General features: G+C 34.1%; 1 protein-coding gene across 1 annotated transcript; it reads left to right on the top strand.

Annotated features, from left to right (window-relative positions):
* The first annotated feature begins 639 nt into the window (after window positions 1–639).
* LOC121224980 (uncharacterized) lies at window positions 640–8,805 on the top strand. The gene is made up of 4 exons (XM_041108640.1): window positions 640–849; window positions 1,044–1,141; window positions 1,240–1,502; window positions 8,471–8,805. Exons 1-4 carry the CDS (start codon window positions 640–642, stop codon window positions 8,803–8,805), a joined length of 906 nt encoding a protein of 301 aa, XP_040964574.1.
* The last annotated feature ends 14,369 nt before the right edge of the window (window positions 8,806–23,174 follow it).

Genomic DNA, 23,174 nt, shown 5'->3' with positions numbered 1-23,174 from the left:
GACGAGTAGAATGTCCCGATCCTTCAGGCTCAAGAACAACAACTTAAAAACATGTTCTTTGGATATATGAACCAATGGTTTAGGGTGTTCATGTAGGGAAGAAATCCAGCTCAACAACCTTCTCCCCCTACTGTACCACTTGTAGTGTCATCGGTTGCACCTCCACCTCCTCTAGTGACTGAATCTAGTAAACGTACTCTAATTGAAAAACTCAGAAAATGTGGAGCTAAAGAATTTCGGGGTAGAGCAGGATATGATCCAGTCAAAGCTGAATATTAGCTTCAAAACATAATAAGAGTTTTTAAAGAAATGGCTTGGTACCCTAATGATTATCGGAGATGTGTTGCTTCATTACTGAAAGAGGAAGCATATAATTGGTGGTCGACAATAGTGGCTCTAGTACTAAAAGAGAAAATTTCTTTGGAATTCTTCTAGAGTGAATTTAAAAAGAAATATGTCGGTAAAAGGTATCTAGACAAGAAAAAAGAGAGAATTTCTTGAGTTGCATCAAGAAAACAGATCAATAGTAAAGTATGACAGGGAATTGTCTACCTCAATAAATATGCTCGAGAAATTGTACCAATCGAAGAAGAATTGTGCATTCAGTTTGAAGAAGGGTTGAATGATGAAATTCGAATGATGATTGGGAGCACTGAAACAAAGCTAGATCAGTTACTAGTTGTTAGTGAGTTTGCTGATATATTTCGTGAAGAATTGCTGGGTTTACCACATGATCGTGAAGTTGATTTTGCAATTGATGAGATTTCTAGAACTACTCCGATATCAGTAACACCATATCATATGGCACCAGCTGAATTAAAGGAATTAAAGGCACAGATATGTCCGAGAGTTTGTTTCGATTGAAGCTACAATGTGTAAACGATTCGAAGACGGGCTGAATGAAGATATTAAATTTCTTGTTGGCATACTTGAAATCAAAGAGTTCGTGGTACTAGTCGAGTGACCTTGTAATGTCGAAGAGCTCGGGAAAGAGAAAAGAAAATCTAATTTTAAAGCTAGAGATTCTTGTAAAAGATCATCAGGTAAGACTTTTCACTCAGCATCGAAGAAGTTCAGGGAGGATTATAGCTAATCTAAAGCCATTGTGGGCTTTTCTAGACGAGATCGAGATCGACCTCTTGTGAGTTCACGAGCCACTTCGATTGCTAGTGTTAGCAACATTCGGCAGAATAGATCTAAGTGCAAGCATTGTGGTAAATGGCATCCTGGAGATTGCAGATTGTATGATCGGTCTTGTTTCAAGTGTGGATCGATGAATCATTTTTGCCGAGAGTGCCCGATGTTAGCCAAGAAAAGCACCGTTCAGAGCACGAGACCGAGTAATATGTCAATGGGAGGTAGATTATCCTGGCATACGGGTAATGTAAGTGGCAGGCAAAGAGGGACGAAAGCTACGGCAATTCGATTTGAAGCTAGTGCACCTGCCAGAACATATGCTATACGCGCTCGCGAGGAGGCTTCTTCCCCAAATGTCATTATTGGTACTTTCACTCTCTATGATACATATGCTATATGTGTGTGTGAGACTTTAGTATCCAATAATACTTTGCCTATTGAGTGTACTGAGTTTGTGATTAGAGTATCAAACCCCCAGGGCCGGTGTGTTTTGGTTGACAAAGTGTGTAAGAATTGTCTGTTGATGATTCGAGATTCGTGTTTTTCACTGATTTGATGTTTTTGTCATTTGACGAGTTCGATATAATTCTGTGTATGGACTGGTTGACTTTACACTATGCTGTGGTTAACTGCTAAAGAAAGACTATTGATTTAATGTGCCTGAATGATGAGATTATTCGGATTGAATCTAATGATCTGAATGGTTTACCAGCAGTGATATCCTCGATGTTGGCTCAGAAGTATGTGAGAAAAGTTTATGAAGCTTACTTTGCATATGTTCTTGATAGTAAAGTGACCGAAAAGAAGATTTAATCCATACTAGTTGTGCGTGAGTATTCAGATGTGTTTCCCAAAGAATTACCGGGTTTGACACCTATTCGAGAGGTAGAGTTTGGTATTGAGTTAGTACCAGGGACGACTTCGATTTCGATAGCTCCATACGTATGGCACCGATTGAATTAAAAGATTTGAAAGCACAGTTGCAAGAGTTGACAAAAAGAAGTTTCGCACGACCGAGTTTCTCTCCCTAGGGTGTTCCAGTTCTATTTGTGAGAAAGAAAGATGGAACGATGAGACTGTGCATTGATTACCGGCAGCTCAATAAGGTGACTATAAAGAATAAATATCCATTGCCACGCATTGACGACTTGTTCGATCAGCTAAAAGGGGCTTTAGTATTTTTGAAGATAGATTTGAGATCGGGCTACTATCAGTTGCGAGTTAAAGACTCTGATGTGCAAAAGACAGCTTTCCGAATGAGGTACAAGCATTACGAGTTCTTGGTTATGCCTTTCGGACTTACGAATGCACCTGCTGTTTTCATGGATTTGATAAATCGGATCTTTAGACAGTATCTGGATCAATTTGTGGTAGTATTCATAGATGACATTTTGATCTACTCTCGTGATGAAACTGAGCATGCCGAACATCTAAGACTTTACAAACTTTGCGAGATAAACAATTGTATGAAAAGTTCAGTAAATGTGAGTTCTGGTTACGTGAAGTCAGTTTTCTGGGCCATGTTTATCAGCATCAGGTATTCGGCTTGATCCGAGTAAAATTTCAACTATACTTGATTAGAAACCTCCAAGAAATGTCTCTGAAGTTCGAAGTTTTCTGGGACTCGCAGGTCACTATAGACTGTTCATGAAAGGTTTTTCTATGATTGCAACCTTGATGACGAAGTTGTTACAGAAAGATGTTAAGTTTGAGTGGTCAGAAAAGTGTCAGAAAAACTTTGATCAGTTGAAAGCCCTTTTGATCGAAGCTCTAGTACTAGTTCAGCTAGAGACGGGTAAAGAATTTGTTATTTTTAGCGATGCATCTTTGAACGATTTGGGCTGTGTTTTGATGCAGAAAGGCAAATTTGTAGCATATGCCTCGAGACAGTTAAAGCCACATGAAAAGAACTATCCGGCGCATGATCTCGAATTGGTCACTATTGTATTTGCTTTGAAAATATGGCACCACTATTTATTCAGTGAAAAATGTCATGTTTATTCTGATCACAAAAGCCTAAAATATTTGATGACTCAGAAGGATCTGAATTTGACACAGCGACGGTAGTTAGAGTTGTTAAAAAATTACGAGCTTGTAATTGACTATCATCCGGGAAAGGCTACTATTGTTGCTGATGCTTTAAGTCGAAAATCATTGTTTCCTTTGCAAGCAATGAATGCTCATATGGCTATGTGTGATGATGGTACGATAATAGCTGAGTTAAAAGCAAAATTGTTATTTGTTCAACAGATTTGTGACGCTCAGAAAGCCGATGATGATTTAATTATAAAATGGGCTCAGTGTGACTTGAATGTTGATTCAGAGTTTCTAGTTGATGCTGAGGATTGTTTGCGATTCAGAAACCGATTATGTGTTCCAAAAAATTTAGAGTTCATTCAGATGATATTGAATGAAGCTCATAATAGTCGATTATCTATTCATCTGGGTAGCATGAAAATGTATAACGATCTGAAACAACACAATTTGTGGTACGGTATGAAACGAGACATTTCTGACTTTGTTTCAAAATGTTTAATATGTTAGCAAGTAAAAGCCGAGCATCAGGTACCTTCTGGATTGCTTCAGCCGAACATGATACCTGAATGGAAATAGGACCAAGTCACAATGGATTTTGTATCTGGTTTACCATTGACACTGAGAAAGAAAGATACAATCTGGGTTATTGTTGATAGATTGACAAAATTAGCTTACTTTGTTCCTGTCCGTACTGATTATTCACTTGATAAACTTGTTGACTTATATATTTCTCAGATTGTGAGATTTTACGGGGTACCTATTTCTATTGTTTCGGATAGAGATTCGAGGTTTACATCGCGGTTTTGGAAGAAACTGCAAGATGCACTAGGTACTAAACTGTGTTTTACCACTGCTTTTCATCCCCAAACAGATGGTCAGTCTGAACGAATCCTTCAGATGCTTGAGGATATGTTAAGATGTTGCATTCACGAGTTCAAAGGTACGTGGGATCGATACTTGCCTCTGATTGAATTTGCGTACAATAATAGCTTTCAATTGACTATCAAAATGGCACCTTATGAGGCTTTGTACGGTTATAAATGTCGCACACCTTTGTATTAGACTGAACTCAGCAAAAAATATATATACGGGGTCGATTTGATTAAAGAGACTAAACAGAAAGTGAAAGTGATACGCGATAGTCTAAAAGCAGCATCGGATTGTCAGAAATCATGTGCAGACTTGAAAAGAAAGGATATAAAGTTTCAGATCGGAGATAAAGTCTTTTTAAAAGTATCATCGTGGAAGAAAATACTCAGATTTGGTCGTAAAGGCAAATTAAGTTTGAGATTCATTGGACCGCATGAGATTATAGAGCGTATCGGGTCGGTAGCTTATAGATTGTTGTTGCCACCTGAGCTAGAAAAGATTCACAATGTATTTCATGTTTCGATGCTCCGTAGATTTCGATCAGATCCTTCACATGTGATTAGTCTGATAGAGATTAAGATTAAGTCTGATATGTTATATAAAGAAGAACCGATTCGTATTCTGGCTCGTGAGGTTAAAGAATTACGAAATAAGGAAATTTTGTTAGTTAAAGTACTGTGGCATAAACATGGAGTTGAGGAAGCAACTTGGGAGCCAGAGGATGCAATGAAAAAGCGTTACCCGAATTTATTTACCGGTAAGATTTTCGAGGACGACAATCCCTAAGGGGCGAGAGTTGTAAAAACTTGATTTTGACCCTAATCAGAATAGTAGTTTTGGGACCACAAATCCGAGTCCAAAAAATATTTTAATATTATTTTTTGTGTTAAATATGTGTGAAATTATATGTGTGAAAGTTTCGTGAAATAATTTTATTGTTTGTGTGCTTAATTTCAAAAAATAGTTTAATCGCATAAAGTAAAAATTTGAAGGTTAAATATGAAAGTGCTTAATTGTTGTTGTCTTTATAAAATGGAGTTTTTATGTGGAAATTAGACCATTTTAATGGTAGTGGGTGGCAATGGTCAAAATTAGCCTTATATTATATGTTATAAATATTTATCACTAAAGGTTAATTTTGTAACTTAGTTAATAAATTAAGTTATAATAAAATAAAACATAAAAGATGGTCATTTTCATCTTTGTTGGCCGAATGTAGAAAAGAAAGAAACCATCCATGTTTTGTTTAGGTTTTGGCATTGTTGAGCTTGATTCAAGGTGAGTTCTAGCTCGGTTTCTAGCTCGGTTTTTTATAACTTTTATGTTTTTGAGATCGTTGCTTCGAGTACTATTCGACCCATGCTAGAATTTTTTATTTTGATGAATATTTTGAGTTATGCCATTGATGAATAATTGTGTTTTGTGATGTTTGATGATGAATTATGAAATATATGTTTTGGATATATATATATGTTTTGTATTGAAATTTTTGATGATTTTGAGTAATTAAGGCTAAATTGCAAAAATAATAAATTGAGGGACTAAAATGAGAAATAAATGAAATGCATGGACTTTTATGTATACAAGGAAGATTCGGCCTAACTATGTTGTTGTGAGATTTTGCGTATTTTATGTTTGGTGAAATCTGGACTAAAATGTATAAAGTGTAAATGTCAGGGGCAAAATGGCAATTTGCTCATTTATGTGTTTTTGGACTAAATTGAATGAAACTATATTTAAATTAGTTTATTTTGAATACATTTAGATCAAGAACCAAAGAAATCGGGGTTGGATTGTGGAAGGTAAGTCTATAAGCAAATAAACGTCATTAAATTAGAGTGTATATGAATTTTATATGCTGAATTTAATTGTATGAATTTTCATATTAATAGTCGAATGTATAAATGCTTGTGAGATTTGGGTACTAGTTCGATTTAACTAAGATACGACGTTTGAAAAGCTTAGTATGAACCTTAAAGAATAATTAGGATTTCCTATATATGAATTATGTGTAAGACCGACTTTGTATCAGTGATATTTGGGCTCTGTGCCTAACAGGCTTTATGCCAGTGAATTATATCTGGCTTTATGCCTAGCAGGCTTCATGCCGGTGTACCATATCAGGCTTTATGCCTAGCAGGCTTCGTGCCGGTATATCATATCTGGCTTTGTGCCTAGTACGCTTTATGCCAGTGTATTTTAATAAGCTTTATACCTAGTAGGCTTTATGCCAATGTGGTATCGAATGTGATTCATGAGTTAAAATGATCAGGTATGTGATGTTTAATTACCTATTTGATAATTAGGTAAGTTTGTTTGATATATAATAAAAATGATACATAACGCTATTATAAGTATATGTGTGTATATGAAAAGTATGTTCAGCCTTATGTTAATTATAAGTATATGATTGGAAGCTTGTGTATAAACGATTAGCCATGACAAAATGATTTGAGATTTGTGAATGTATTAGTAATGTTTATATATGTGTATATTTGGCCTTGATAAATTGCTTATGAAATTCTATGTTATATATATATTTGCTTAAGGATTACTAAGCTAAGTTAGCTTATTTTGTATATTTATTTGTCACTGTTTTATAGATTTTGGAGGTCGTTACGTGTTCAAGGATCGTCAGTGAAGTCATTCACACTGTTGTTTACTTTCGGTACTTTTAAAAGTTTTGTTTCGAACTTATGGCATGTATAGGCTAATATGTATTTTGGTTTGATTTTGGATGTGTATATAATAGGCTATGCGAAAATGGCTTGCTCATTTTGTAAATCTTGAAATTTATGCCTTTGCTTGATAATTTTGTATGGTTGTGGTTGGTTGACTAGGTTTTGGTGTATATATATATATTATGTCTAGAAATATGTTAAATTGATTAATGGTGTGTCTCGATTAAAGGTTAGATGTGAGTAGTGAATATACTTGGTTAATATTTTGTTATGTTTTGTATTTATATATGTGAGTTTTGTTGGTATATTTTGCTAAGAATTATTTATAAATTTTGGTATTGAAGTTCTTATTATAAACATGTAAGGATATTTAATTCATCTGTGATTTGACTATTTGGTTTTAGGTTGTGATGGAAAGTTCGTATATATATATGTTATGTTTAAATAATAAGTGATTATGTTTAGTTTAATATAATTTATTTTATGAGTAAGAAAATGTTCTATGATTATTTTGATGGTTCGATTAAGCTTTGCATTATTAGATGAAACATATTTCATTTAAATTTATTAAAATTGTTTGTGCTTAGCCGAATAAAAAATTTTGGGATTAGTCTTAATATGACATTTGATACATTGCAAATTATGAGAGATTAGCATGTTTAATTCGGTTGGAAAATTTTATTGTAGCCAAATGGTTGATAATTTATTTGCTCGATTGTTTTGTTTTGATGTTGTTAATATAATGTGAAATTTTTGCATAATATATGAATTGGCTTTATACAGAATTATATGCATGTTTATGTTTGGCTAAGAATTTGGTAAAGCACCAAATGAATAGTGTTTTGGTTCAAATATGCTTAATTGTTTGCATGCAAAGTTGGCTTATGCACATAATGCTATACTTTTAAGAAATATAGTAATTCATGCAATAAGAAAAATAAAAGAGTTATATGCAAATTAGATAAATTTTGGGTTAATTGATTTTCTTTTTAAATAAATCCCTTGGTTTAATTTTTGTTAACCGAATGGATGTTTGACAAAAAGGTAAGGTACACATATTTTGTATGCTAAATTGGTTAGTCCTTTAGGTTCACAAATCAATGTGATCATAAGTTGAACAAGCTAAATATGTCGAATATGGTATGGTCAAATGATAGGTGCATTGAATTATTAGATTTATATGATTCATGCATGGATTAATAGAGTGGAATAATTTTATTATCTTAGTTGTGCGCACATGTTTATGGCATATATTTGATTTTGGTTCTTATGATTTAAGTGACTACTTATATATTAGTTATATGTTATATAAAAAAATTTGTAAGTGATTATTTAATTGTATTATTTAAAGTTTGATTTGTTCAAGAAAATCGAACATATGTACATGTATAATTGTTCTGAAGTTTGTGATTTGTTTGGTAATGCCTCATAACCCCTTTCTAGCGACAGATACGAGTTAGGGGTGTTACATTATATTGGTATCAGAGCTACGGTTTAGTCGATTCTAGGACTAACGTAGCATGTGTGAGTCTAGCTATACATGCCATATTTTATACAGACTTTGAGAGAAAAACAATTTTACGCATAGTTTAGCAAATGTGAATTATGGCTTCACGATGTATGATTTTTGGGTCATACCATACCAACTGATGGTATTTCAGTTGACCCGAGCAAAGTGTCTGTTGTGGTCAATTGGAAAACTCTGAAAAATGTTTCAGAAGTGCTAAGTTTTCTGGGTCTAACAGGTTACTACCGATGTTTTGTCAAAAACTTTTCGATGATTGCTTCGTTGTTGACCCGATTATTACACAAAAATGTTGAATTTGTTTGGTTTGATGAGTGTCAGCAGAGTTTTGATCAGCTGAAGAAGATGTTAACGGAAGCTCTAGTTTTGACTCAGCCAGAATCTGGTGTACCTTATGTTGTTTATAGTGATACGTCTCTAAATTGTTTGGGTTGTTTACTAATGCAGTCAGGAAAGGTAGTGGCCTATGCTTCTCGACAATTAAAGCAGCATAAGAAGAATTATCCTACACATGATCTTGAGTTGGCTGCAATTGTATTGGCTTTGAAGATTTAGAGACATTATTTATACGGCGAGAAATGTTACGTGTTTACAAATCACAAAAGTTTCAAGTATTTGATGACTTAGAAAGAATTGAATTTGAGACAGAAACGGCGGCTAGTGTTACTGAAACATTATGATCTTGTTATTGACTACCATCCGAAAAAAGCTAATGTGGTTGCGGATGCACTTAGTCGAAAGTCGTCATTATTTACACTCCGAGCGTTGAGCGCTCATTTATCTTTTAATGAAAATGGTTCCGTATTAGCAGAGTTGAGAATGAAACCTCTATTTCTTCAACGAATTCGGGAATTGCAAGATGATGATCCGAAATTAGTGTTGAAATAACAAGTTGTCACACCCCAAAAATCTGAGTCTTTAAATTTTGCATGATCTGCTACTGAATTCTTGTTTGCCTTGATGGCTAAGTGATTTGGGTGTGTATGAGAGTGTTTGAGAGGCCTGGGTTCAAATCTTGGCTTCTGCAGAATTTTTAGTTTTGCTCTTAAATGAACATGGACACTGGCATATAGGTCTTATATATAATAGTTCTTGTTTTATAACATAAAAAGAGCTTGTGGTCAAGTGGCAAGGTGGCGTGTTGTGTAACTGTGAGGTCTGAGGTTCAAGGGTTGCATAATGGACTATTTATTTTGCTGCTTGAGCTGTGTAGGTGGTGGTGTTGGACTGATACACAGCTAAAGGGGAGTTTGAATGGAATTTGAATGGAGTGGTTGGGAGAGTTGAGGAGAAATCGTTGGAGTGATTCAATGAGGGATAAGGGGAGAGATACGAAGATAAAATCAAAGAGTTGTTTGAGAGTGAGTGTTGTGCCGATTTTGCGACTTTGGCCCTCAAGAAATTTGACCAGAAGGGTATACTGCACATTTTCAGTTTTGCTTCGGATTTGCTCTTCCTTCTGTTCCTTGAAAGGCTAAAAGTGGTAAGGGTTCTGTTTCACCTCTTTCGTTTTCTTTTCGATAACCAATCTTTAGCCGAACTCTGTCTCTTGCAAATTGCCTCTTCTCTTTTTTTTCTCAACTAATTCTACCATTGGCCGAATACACTTTCTTTTTTTCCCATCTCCTCTTTGATTGTCAAATACACCTTTCTCGCCTTCTATCCTTTTGAATCTATCTTCTCTATCATTCCTTGTCTTGCTTCACTATTGCCGATTTGCTTTTCTAGCTTTTCCCTTCTTTTATTTTTCCCTTTTATTTTCTAGTGACCGAATCTTTCCTTTCTTTTGGAGGCCTACCGTGTGTCTCCCATTTCATAGTTTGATTCCTTTTCTCGCAATATTGGTAAGGGTAATAGTTTAGTGTTACCTTATTACCTGTTGATTAAGTGCTTACCCAGTTTCGGTTGGTGCCTAGGAACTTTTCAAAAGGTTGAAGGGTTGTGATTACTTTTGGATAGGCTAACTTCCCTCTTCACTCGATCAAAGTTAGTGGTAAGTAAGGATTGTGATAACTTATGTTTATTCGATTGTTTAACTGCGTAAGTGATTAATTGGAAATTTTTGGTTAAGTGTAGGTTTCAAAGACGTGGGGGTCATTTTCATGGGCTTAGACCGTAATGGGCCACGATGTGTTGCAAATACTGGTATGGGCTAGGTAGATCACATAATTGTGGCAAAATCTGGGCTGAATGGGCTGCACAGGCATATAGGCCCACTTGGGCCTATTTACACTATTATGACTATTTAGGTTACCTGAGTCGCTCGAGGCGACTGCAGACCTTTCGAGAGGTTAATAAATGACCAAAATACCCCTACAGGGTAAAATGACCAAAATTCCTCTACAGGGTAAAATGACCCCTATAAGGTTAAATGATTGAAATACCCCCCATAGGGTAAAATGATCGAAATACCCTCGTAGGGTAAAATGATCGAAATACCCCCATAGGGTAAAATGACTGTTATACCTCTAGGAGATGAAATGACCATTATGGCCTTATGTTATGTATGGTTGATTTCGTCTATGATATATATATGACTGTTACTGAGTATGACGTTCTGCATACACGTATGATTTATGACATGACATACTGCATGGGGTTAGGATAAAGATATGGGGGAAGTATAATATACTAGTGGCCTTGCCACATATACTGTTACTGGCAGCTTCGCTGCGATACTATTACTGGCAGCTTTGCTGCAATATTGGTGTATTGGTTGGGTGGGTTGATTTTATCCCCACATGGTGTGTTGGTGGTACGAGTGGTGTGTTGGCTGGATTGGGATGGGTTGCATTATTGCACTATTACTGTATTGGGCTAAGGCCCACACTATTACTATATCGGACTAAGGCCCACACTGTACTGTTACTGAATAAAGCTCGGGTCTAGACTGTTACTGCATGTTGTATGCTGCCTTTTGGCAGGAGATTAAACACTGAGTTTCATAAACTCACCCTCTCATTTTAACTGTGCAGGTAATCCTTAGCCATAGGTGATTCGGTGCTGCGAGGGACTTGGAGGTGGCCACACAACTGCTGTTGTTTACACTTGCTTTTATTTTAATTTAATTTATATGTTGGGTTTTGTTTTTGTAATAAGGCCTTTAAGTTAGTTTAAATTTTTAATTGGGCTTTTGCTTACTTATTTTTAACTGTTAGTTTAGGAGAAGATAAATTTTTAAAATAATTAATGTTTTCAAAGACACGAGTTTTAAACAATAGGATTTAAAAAGCTTCCGCGATTTTAGACCAACTTATTAAAACAATATCGGATAACAAGATAAACATTTTGACTAGTTGACTTGTTAATTAACAATAAAGGGGTTTATTTTAAACTTAGAAATAATTTTTTCCAACGAGTCCAATTTTCATAAGACACTTCAATGTGACACGCCAAATCCAACCATAACGTCTAAGCCGGGTTTTGGGGTGTTACACAAATGGTTCAGGATAATCTGAGTTCAGAGTATAGCATTGATGATGATGGTATGTTGTTATCCCAATAAAATTTGTGTCCTGAATAATTTGGATTTGAAAAATGATATTCTTACTGAAGCTCACAACAGCATGTACTCCATTCATCTAGGTAGTACAAAGATGTATTGTGATTTGAAACGGATGTATTAGTGGTCGGGAATGAAACAAGAAATTTGTAAATTGGTAGCAAAGCGTTTGATTTGTCAACAAGTGAAAGTAGAACATCAAGTACCAACGGGTTTATTACAACCTGTCATGATAACTGAATGGAAGTGGGAGCATGTCACGATGGATTGTGTATCTGGTTTGCCTATAATCTTGAGAAAGAAAGATTCGATCTAGGTGATTGTTGACAGATTGACTAAATCGGCACATTTTATTCCAGTCAGAACAAACTTTTCACTTGAGAAATTAGTGGAATTGTATATATCAGAAGTTGTGAGGTTACACGAGATTCCAACATCTATTATTTCAGATCGAGATCCAAGATTTACATTGAGATTTTAGAGTAAATTACAACAAGCTCTGGGCACTAAGCTAAATTTCAGCACAGCATTCCATCCTCAGACTGACGGGCAATCAGAATGAGTGATTCAGATTCTGAAAGATATATTGAGATGTTGTACACTCGATTTTGAAGGTAGTTGGGAAAGGTATTTACCGTTGGCTAAATTTGCATATAACAATAGTTATTAATCTAGTATAAAAGCGGCACCGATTGAAGCTTTTTACGGAAGGAAATATAAGACACCGTTGTATTGGTCTGAATTGAGTGAATCCAAACTAACAGAAGTTGACTAGATCCAAGAGACTAAGGACAAAGTTTAGATTATCCGAGATAGTTTAAAAGTAGCTTCTAGTCGTTAAATATCATATGCATATTTGAAGAGAAGAGATATAGAATTTTCTGTTGGTGATCGGGTATTCTTAAAAGTCTCTCCGTGGAAGAAAGTATTATGGTTCGGCAAGAAAAGGAAGTTGAGTCCGAGATTTATCAAACTATATGAAATTGTTAAAAGACTCAGGCCTGTAGCTTATCGATTAGATTTGCCCCCTAAACTTGAGAATATTCAAAATGTATTCCACGTATCGGTGTTGAGACGGTACAAATCTGATCCTTCACATGTGATTCCTCAGAGTTAGATTGAACTACAACGAAATATGACGTATTCGGAAGAACCAGTGAGAATTTTAGCTCAAGAGGTTAAAGAATTATCGAGTAAACGAGTACCATTAGTAAAAGTATTGTGGCATCGTCATGGTTTACCAGAAGTTACCTGGGAAACAGAAGAATCAATGAGATCACAATATTTGAACCTTTATATGCATAATGCCTTTTGTCTTTGGTTTGTATATGACTAAACACTTTTGGATATGATCATGTTGGTTATGCCTAGTTAAATTGGTAAATTGTGATGGTATAAATTGAAAAGAAGTGATCTTTTGTATCCATGTTGTATGGTTGAGTTGTGGTATTGTAATCTTATTTATGAATGGCTTTTATATATGAAATGTAGTGCCTTTGAACGACATATTGGTTAGAACATATAGGATGCTTGAATTGGTATGTTTTGAATGTGTTAGGGTGTGTTTTAATTATATGAAAGTGTGTGGGAAAGGTGTGTCTTGATGTGCAAGTATAGGATTTGAGATGACTTGTTTTAAAAGCTAAATTAGGAGCACACGGCCTGGGACAAGGGCTGTCACACGGCCATGTGCCACACACGGTCACCCCACACAACCATGTGACATTGAAATTTTAGGTGCAAGATGAACCACACTGACTCAGAGAGTTAGACGGCCGTGTAACCCAACTTTATATACACACGAGTGGACACATAGGCTGGGACACGATCGTGTGTCCTATCTTTGAATGTCCACACGGCTTGGGCTATGCCACACGGCCGTGTGACCCTATTTTCAAAATTTTCAACTTTTTCCCAATTTTTTTGATTTATTTTAAATTAGTCATGGATTGTTCCTGAACTATTTTTAGGGCCTCAAAGGCTCAATTTAAGGCCCAAATGTGTATGCTGCTAGGTTTGTAATGAGTTTTTGGTAGTTAATATTAAATGACAGTATTGATCTGTTTTGAAGTTAATTATTCTGATTTATTCAGTAATGCTCCATCATCTAAATCCAGCAAAAAAGACGGGTTAGGGTTGATACAGAACTGATTGTTATTCTTGATGGTCATAATTGAATGTTTGGATTTGACATGCGGAGGGTCTCAACATATTCTCACCTTTAATATTATTAGTACTGTTGTTGTTGTTGTTGTTGCTGTTGTTGTTGTTGTTGTTGTTGTTGTTGTTGTTGTTGTTGTTGTTGTTTCCGTTTTATTTTATTGATCATAAGTATAGATCATATTGATTCACCAACAGTATGACGTCCAACATTCAATCAAGGGACCCCTTCTTGATTTGATGCTAAAATGACGTTATGAGATGATCGAATCTACCTCTTAAATTGCAGAGTTAACGAAAACCAAAGTAAAGAGTGTAATTATGATTTCAAATTTAATAATTCTAACATTGAAATAATTTTTGGCCTAAAATTAGAATTGAAATGTAGCTATGCATAAGAAAAAATAACAATAAAAATAAGAAAAGGAAACTTTTATTGAAAATTAAAAAAAAAAGGGGTGGAGAACTCCCAACCTAAACAACCAAATTGTAAAAAATAAAAATCCCCTATCCCCTTAATTGACATATGCCAGAAAAGGGTTTCACTCTTAATTGAATGTTTCAAATATAAATTCTAAATATTTATTTAATAAAAAAATTTATCCTAATTAAACTCTTAAATAAATAAATAATAAAAATAACTATTAAAATAAATTATTATTAGTACCATTATTATTCTTATTATTATTTCCGTTTTATTTTATTAAGAACCATGGTATGGGATAAAATTTCTAATTTAAACGTTTAGGTTGCATGACATTATTTATGATGAAAAGGACATTTAAGTAGATATTTATTCTATACAATTAAGGTTGTAATAAGGTACTTATTATTATGTGATAAAAAAAGGTTGATTTTATTTTTTTTATTTTTAAAAAGAGATTTACGAATTATTATTTAAACTCTGCAGCTATAATGATGATAGATTAAATTTAAAAAAAAGATATCCACTAGCATAAAGCAGGTTTTAAAACGAAAATTATTTTTTATAAAAACCGAGCCACCTCAATGACTAATGTGATCTTCTCGAATCGAGTCTAATGTCTAGGCTGAGTCGGGAAGATTACAAATCATAAGTATTTATCTAATAAAAAGTAATACTAATTAAATTTTTAAATAAATATCTTTACAAAAAATTCAAATAAAAAATAATTATTAAAACGAAATAACCCCAAAATCTAATAAGTTTAGTATGCCGTTTTTTTTTTTATGAAACTCTTTCACCAATTTTGCTTCCATGTCAAATTATCAAAGTAATTCACCTTTCAACGTGCATTCCAAATACACCTAAATAGAAAAACAATACCAAAATTAATACTATACATGCCCCAAAATGAATTAGAATTTTTATTTAGTCAATATTCTCCAATTGGATTAGTTTAAGTCTCTATACTTTTAGAATTTTGAATTTCCAGTCTTGACGCAAATGACAGTCATTTATCCATCAATTGGATTTTTAGTGAGTAATGTGTAGAAATAACAAGCTAACATAGCATTACACATATGATCATATGTTTTCCTTATCAAATTTTAGAAATAATAGAACATAATGAATTTAATCGTTTGTTGAGGATGGAAAATTTAAATTTTGAAAAGTACATGGATTAAAATTGATTAAATTAAAGTACAGAGACTAAATTTATAACTTTTATAAAGCATAGGGACTAATACAAGAATTTAACCTTTTCTAATAATTATTCATGGGAGATCATATTTTGACTTAAGTATAACATATTTTAATATTATTTAATTAATTAAGTGTTTCCAAAATTTATTTCTCGAAAAACATTTTTTGGAGAATACTTAACATATGAGGTTGTGAAGTTCAATGTTATGTCAAATTAATAAAAAAAATACCAAAATTAATAGCATCTATATCCAAAATTAATTAAAATTAATCATAAAAAAATATCAATTAAGCACATTATCAACTATCCAATACAAACTCTACATCTGTAAATCCATTTTTATGATAATTATTTTTAAAACTTTTTCCGAAGACTGAATATTCATATATTCAATACTAGTAGAAATCAAAGATCCCAAATAAGTTACATGAAAGTAAGTAAAAAAGAAAAAGGCAAACCATACATTAGACATACTAAAAAGAAAATGCAAAAATAAAGAACACACTTAAAAAGGCAAGGTCTCAACCCTTTTAGGCGATAGGGATTTGTCTAGATTCACACTTAGTGAGGTTTGCCCCTCATCGACTTGTGATTAATCTGTTTTTGTGATTAATGCGTTTATTGATTGACCAAAAGGTAAGTTAATATTTGGTAGAATTTCAACAATATCTGTGGTGATAAATGTGTGACAATTATAAGGTATTTTATGTGAGCAATAAGTTAATCCAAAGATTAATTAATTCTTTAACATAATTTATTGTCAATATTTGATTGCTACAACAAGAGTATCGCTTACTATTAATATTATTATCCAAAGACCTGATGTTAATATTGCGTTTGGTATCTTGAGATAAGATTAGCCATTATCTTGAATTTATTGTTTACTTATGAATATTGATGTGAGCTTGTTTTTATTTATTCTATATTTAGCAAGTTCATCTTCTGCTGCCACAGTATCTACAAATATAAATTATATACCTATGCTTAATAGGACTAATTCTAAGGAATGGAAAAGGCACTTACTTATAGTGCTTGGCTGTATGGACGTAGACCTTAAATTCAAGGAAGAACAACCTGCACCTCTCACTACAGAAAGCACCCCTGATGTTAAGAAGGATTTTGAGAGGTGGGATCATTCAAATTGCATGAGTTTAATGATCATGAAACACAACATTTCAGAAGCCTTTAGGGGTACAAAATTTGAAGAGATTACTCAAACCAAGGGTTTCCTTGACGAAATTGAGAAACGTTTTGCTAAAAATGATAAGGTTGAGATGGCATCACTTCTAACTTCTTTGATGACTATGAAGTATAAGGGTGAAGGAAATGTGACGGGGTATATTATGGAGATGTTCCATGTTGCTTCAAGACTTAAAGAATTTAAGATCGAGCTTTCTGAGGAATTGTTTGTTCGTATGGTTTTGGTATCACTTCTTGCACAGTTCAATAAATTTAAAATTAGTTATAATTGTCAAAAGGAGAAATAGACTCTAAATGAGCTCATTTCTCATTGTGTGCAGGAAGAAGAAAGGTTGAAGCGTGATAAGTCTAAAAGTGCTTATTTAGACAATGCCCCTAAAGACAAAGTTAAGAAAAGAAAATATCAGAATGAAGCTGCTAAGGGTCCAACTCAAAAGAAGCAATAGCAAGCTACAGAGAGTTGTTTCTTTTGTAACAAGTCTGGGCACATGAAGAAAGAATGTACCAAATATCATGTCTGGTGTACAAAGAAAGGTATAATTTTTAATTTGGTCTGTTATGAGGTTAATTTAGCTTCAGTACCTAGAAACACTAGGTGGATAAATTCTGGTGCTACTACTCACATAATTGTTTCTATGCAAGGTTGTCTGAGTTACCGAAAGCCAAGTGATGGTGAAAGACACATCTTCGTGGGCAATGAAAAATTGGTAGAAGTGGAAGCAATTAGGCATTTTAGGTTGTTATTAGGAATTGGTTTTTATTTGGATTTAGAAGACACTTTTATTATACCATCATTTAGATGGAATTTAGTTTTTGTTTCTTCGTTGGACAAATTTGGATATTATTATTCATTAAAAACAATCAATTTAGTTTTCCTTTAAATTCGAATGTTGTTGGAACTGGATATTTAAATACTTATGACAACCTTTATTTGCTAGAAATAGTTGCATCCTATAATGAAACTTTGCATGTGGAATCATGTGTTATTAAACACAAATTAAATAAGCAAAATTCAGCATCATTATGGCATAAGCGCTTAGGTCATAACTCAAAAGTTAGAGTTGAACACCTTATGTCTGATGGTACTTTAGAGTCCCTTGACTTCACCCAAGAGATTGGGTGCAAACAGATCTTCAGACGTCTTAGAATTAATTAATACAAATATTTGTGGGTCATTCCCTAAGGTATCCTAGAATGGTCAACAATATTTCATAACATTCATAGACGATTACTCACATTAAGGGTACCTATATCTCATTCATGAGAAATCTCAGTCTCTGGACGTGTTCAAAGCTTATAAAGCGGAAGTTGAAAATCAACTCAACAAAAGGATTAAAAACATCAGATCTAATCGTGGTGGTGAGTGCTATGGTAGATATGATGGCTCAAAAGAATAATGTCCAGGACCATTTGAAAAATTCCTAAACGAATGCAGTATTGTCCCACAGTACACCATGCCAAGATCAACTAGTATGAATGGTGTAGCTGAAGACAAAAAAAAACTCTTAAGGATATGGTAAGGAACATGAATGCTCATTCTACCTTACCTGAGTCCCTTTGGGGAGAAGCATTAAAGTACCTTACATTTTGAATAAAGTATCCACTAAAGTAGTTGCAAAAATATTGTCTAACTGAGGCAAGGCCTTATAGGCCACATAAAAAGATATTAGACTTCAAAACAGGAACAACTACTTTATTTTTTATTCTGAGCAATCTAGGGGCTATAAGTTTTATGATCCTATAATTAGGAATATTTTTGAGACAGGAACTGCAACATGTTTTTAGGATGTGGAGTTTGGAGGGAGAAATAAGGTTAGAGCCATTACTTTTGAGGAGAATTAGATTCTAACTCAGTTCCTACTATCACTTTTTACGATGTTCAAGTTCTCATACCTATCATTGATCAAGAAGTGAATCTTAAACCTCAACAAGACAATGTTGAACAACATGAGGTAATTGTTCCAGAAGAACAAACTCAACAAACTCAAGAACAAGTGTCATTAAGGAGGTCCACAAGAGAAAGGAGAAATGTTATTCCAGACGATTATGTTGTATTTCTCCAAAAACATGAGGATGATAATGGAATGATGGAAGATGATCCAATCAACTTTCATCAGGCCGTAAAAATTTCTAATTCTCAAAAGTGGATTGATACCATAAGAAATGAGTATATGTCTATGCAAGACAATAAAGTTAGGGAACTTGTCCCATTACCTGAAGGTGCAAAACCAATTGGTTGTAAATGGATATTTAAAACCAAGAGGACTCCAACTACCTTCAATGTACGATCTATACTAGATCTAACCAACAGCCCATCCTACCTCTTCTACGTTCTTGACAGCCCATCTTTGTCTCAGCAGAGTCTTTTAGTGGCATGTTTCGATCCTCTTCCCTATTACTTAAAAAAGTCACCAGTTTGGGTACAATATACTATTATTACTGCTTGGAAAATTAGACACCCTACCCGTAATTGCAACGACCCAATTGCAAGAGTGGAGCTCTACCAACTGAGCTATATCCCCCAAGCCAAGTGGTGCATGCATGAAGGAGTTAGATGCTTCTTCTATTCTTTTCCTTGACGCAGCTGGGCCATCTTGGACTTGAACTAGAGACCTCACCCATGAAGTAAATCACCGTACCTACAATCCAACCAATTGGGAGAGAATCAATAAATTCCTTTTTAAGAGCGATTTATCCTTCCCAAATGCAGCATACAACTCTCTTTTGTACTGTGCTCTCCAAGTGTGTTTGTTCCCTCATTCTTCCCTACCATGGCAAGTATTTGTGAAATAAGAAATAACTCCGACGGGAAGAAAAAAAAGAGGGCATTAAGAGACTCTCTTGGCCCAACCCTAAACACTCTAATATCCTTTTTCAAATATTTTCCCATTTTGAGTCAGGAGATAGATAAATAGACACATCCCATTGCATTGATCGAGAGTGCTCGTATTGACTAAGTGGGTCGAAGACCAAGAAGTGAATTATTTCTTAGCCAAGCATTCTTCTTATGGCTAGATCCAATCTCTTGGTCCCTACGGAAAGAAAAAGAATTTCACGTTCTTCCTTTCAGGAAGGGAGGATTAGGAAAATCCTATTGATTGCAGCTCTCTCCGGACCTCTGGGAAAAGCATAAAAAAAGGCTCGAATAGTACGATCCCTCCGTCACCCCAGAATGAAAGGGGCGATCTCGTAGTTATTGGTCTGTGAAGATACGTTGTTCGGTTCTCCATTTTATTTTCCCATTGAGGCCAAACCTAAACCTATGCTCAAGAGATAGCTATCCATTCACTGATAATGGATGTATGGATTATCGAGAAGAGAGAAGTCATGGTGGTCTCCCCCGAACCGTCTAGATCCCACGAGTGAATAGAAAGTTAGATGTACATTGGATCTCACCTAAATCGTCGTATCTATCCTCCTTAGGAGAAGTTTGGTTCCAAACCTCGATTCAAATAGGAGAAGCACGCCATGCTAATATGCCTTGGATGATCCACATCTTAGGATCAGGTGCTGATGAGCACATTGAACTATCCATGTGTTTGAGATCCCTCACAGGCTAGGCATAACGACGCAATTATTAGGGGCGCGCTCTACCACTAAGCTAGTAGCCTGTCGTGTAGGCCTCCCTTTGGGGGCCTGCTATGCCAAAACTGAGAGAAACCCCATCCCTCTTTTTTCTTTTTATGCCCCCATATCGCCACATGAGGGGACCCAGGGGCACAAAAGGGGATCTTATCAACTTGTTCTGACCTAGGATTATAAGCTCATGGGCTTGATATTACATCACCATCAAGAAACGAAAGAAGGCTTCCATCTTCCAGTTTAATTCAGACGTAGCTCACTTCTTTTTTGGTGTGAAACAGTGTCAAACCAAGAAGCATGAAGAATAATTGATCAGATTCATGGATGTTCCTACGAGGAAACACTTATGATACTAGAACTCATGCCTTATCGAGCATGTTATCCCATTTTAAAATTGGTTTATTCTACAGCAACAAATGCTCGTCACAATAGGGGTTTCAATGAATTGAGTTTAATCATTAGTCAAGTCGTAGTAAATGAGGGAACTACTCTGAAAAGACTAAAACCTCGTGCTCAATGATGGAGTTATTTGATAAAAAGACCCACTTGTCATATAACTATTGCATTGAAATATCTTGAATTTGAACCACTTGACAGATATATGCTGCACCCAAAACCAAAAAACACCGGATGGCTAGGATGGCTGAAAAAAGGGATAAATAAGAACACAAATATGACATATCCTAATATATAGTAGTGGAGGATTATGGGATAAAAAATAAATTCACTTGGTTTCAAGCTTGGTACAACATAAAGTCATCATTCTCTTTAGTTTGCACAACCTAAAAAGTATTTCGAGGGTCTACAAGAAGATAAAAAAAAATAAGAGACTGTATCAAGAATTATGTACAAAAAAATATGAGACTATCTTCTGGTGTCGAAGGAATTACACGTATAGAGATCCAAAAAGGACTGGATCTAATTTAGGTGATAATCTATATTGGATTTCCTAAGTTATTAATTGAAGATAAGCCACAAAAACTTGAAATACTATAGATGAATGTGCAAAAAGAACTTAATTGTATGAACCAAAAACTCAACATTGCTATTACAAGAATTGGAAATCCTTATGAGCACCTTAATATTCTTGCTGAATTTATAGGTGGACACTTAAAGAATTGAGTTTCATTTCAAAAGGCAATGAAAAAGGCTATTGAATTAACTGAGTAAGCAAATAAAAAGGAATTCAAACACAAATTGCAAGGTGTATTGACAGAAAAGAAATCGCATGTGTCGAATGGATCCGAGAAGGTAGGGTTCCTCTATAAACCGTTGGAGTGAAAATTGAGTATTGCTCTTATAGAGTTCGAACTATCTATGGGGTATCAGGAATCAAATTTTGGATATTTATGGACAGAATAATAAGAATAAGACTCTACTTGTCTTTACGTTTTATTCTGCGATAAAACAAAAATTGACAAATTCTTTGATTTTTTATTGAACATAAAAAAATGAGCAGTTCTAAATTCTATAAGGAAATTCTATAAGGTTAAATAAAAATTTGATTGATAATTTGATATAATTGCTATGCTTAGTGTGCGACTCGTTGGGTTTTTTAGGCTTAGGATTCAAAAAAAAATGGGCGGACCATAGTATAAGCTAATAATTATGGCACTAATAACCAACTCATCGCTTCGAATTATCTAGATCCAAAGAATCAGTCAAGATATAATTATTGGTCATATCATTATAGCAACTGAATTTTTTTTTCATTAAGTAAAAGACAAAACCAATTTAATTATGAATAGATCGAAATTGTGAAGCAAAATTAAAAGTATGTGGATAAATAAAAGGATGAGAGAAAGAAAGAAACAGAAATAGCAATGAAATGATATAGGATTCCAATATGTAAGGTCTATGAAGCATCTTATAAAGAGCAACGTAATAAAGCATCAATAGAGATTCATCAATAATTAGATGAATATATGTTCATTGAAAAAAAATCAAGAGCCTTAACTTAAGTCAATAAAGATTGAGAAGGTTGACTCAAGAACAAATTTTATTTTTATTTTATTAAATAAATAGAAATATTAAATTAAATTAAGGCTCCATTGGAGAATTCAAACCTAAACATTAACCGAGAGCAATAGGGACGACAAAACCCGTGAATGCGTAGGATTATATTGAAAACAAATCCTAATGATTTTACTACACGGTCTTTCTCTTATCTTATATATTGAAAACAAATTCTAGATTACACTGTGGAACAAATGTTCCAAATTCAGTCTAAGGTTCTCAAATTGAATTTCATATTTATTTTACTACACGATCTTTCTCTTATCTTATATATAAGTCATAATTCACTCAATAAAACACTTTTTTTACAAGAATATGGACACTACAAAATCGAGAATGTTCTACAACAGTTGTCTGCTTGAACATATATATATATACATATATTTCAGGTGCAGTTAAATGATTACAACTACAGAATGGGAAGAAAAAAATTCCTACGAATTCATGAAAATTTTTATAAACATGAATCAAAATTTGTTAAACGAAATCCGTTTATAATATCTGGAAAATATTAGTTAAACGAAATGGAAGTAGGCGCTGAAGCTGTCAAACAACTTCATTTTTAATAATTAATGATTTTTTAAGGTCCATTTGTTTGCATGTAAAATGGTTTTCTGAAAATAATTTTTGGAAATAACTTATTTTTCTGAAAAAACTATTATTTTCTGGTGTTCGGATGAATCTATATAAAATATTTTCTATTGTTTAGCAGATTTTATGAAAAATTTTTATGAAAGCTATTTTAAAATGAAACAAACATACATTTGTAGGGTATAAACAATTTTTGGTGCAAATTACATGTAATTTTGCAAACCAAGAACTGAAAAAGAAAAAAA

This window comes from Gossypium hirsutum, chromosome D13, assembly GCF_007990345.1.
Source record: "Gossypium hirsutum isolate 1008001.06 chromosome D13, Gossypium_hirsutum_v2.1, whole genome shotgun sequence".
NCBI classification, from domain to species: domain Eukaryota; kingdom Viridiplantae; phylum Streptophyta; class Magnoliopsida; order Malvales; family Malvaceae; genus Gossypium; species Gossypium hirsutum.
The sequence above is the reverse complement of the archived record's forward strand: the minus strand, read 5'-3'. Positions and strand labels throughout refer to the sequence as shown.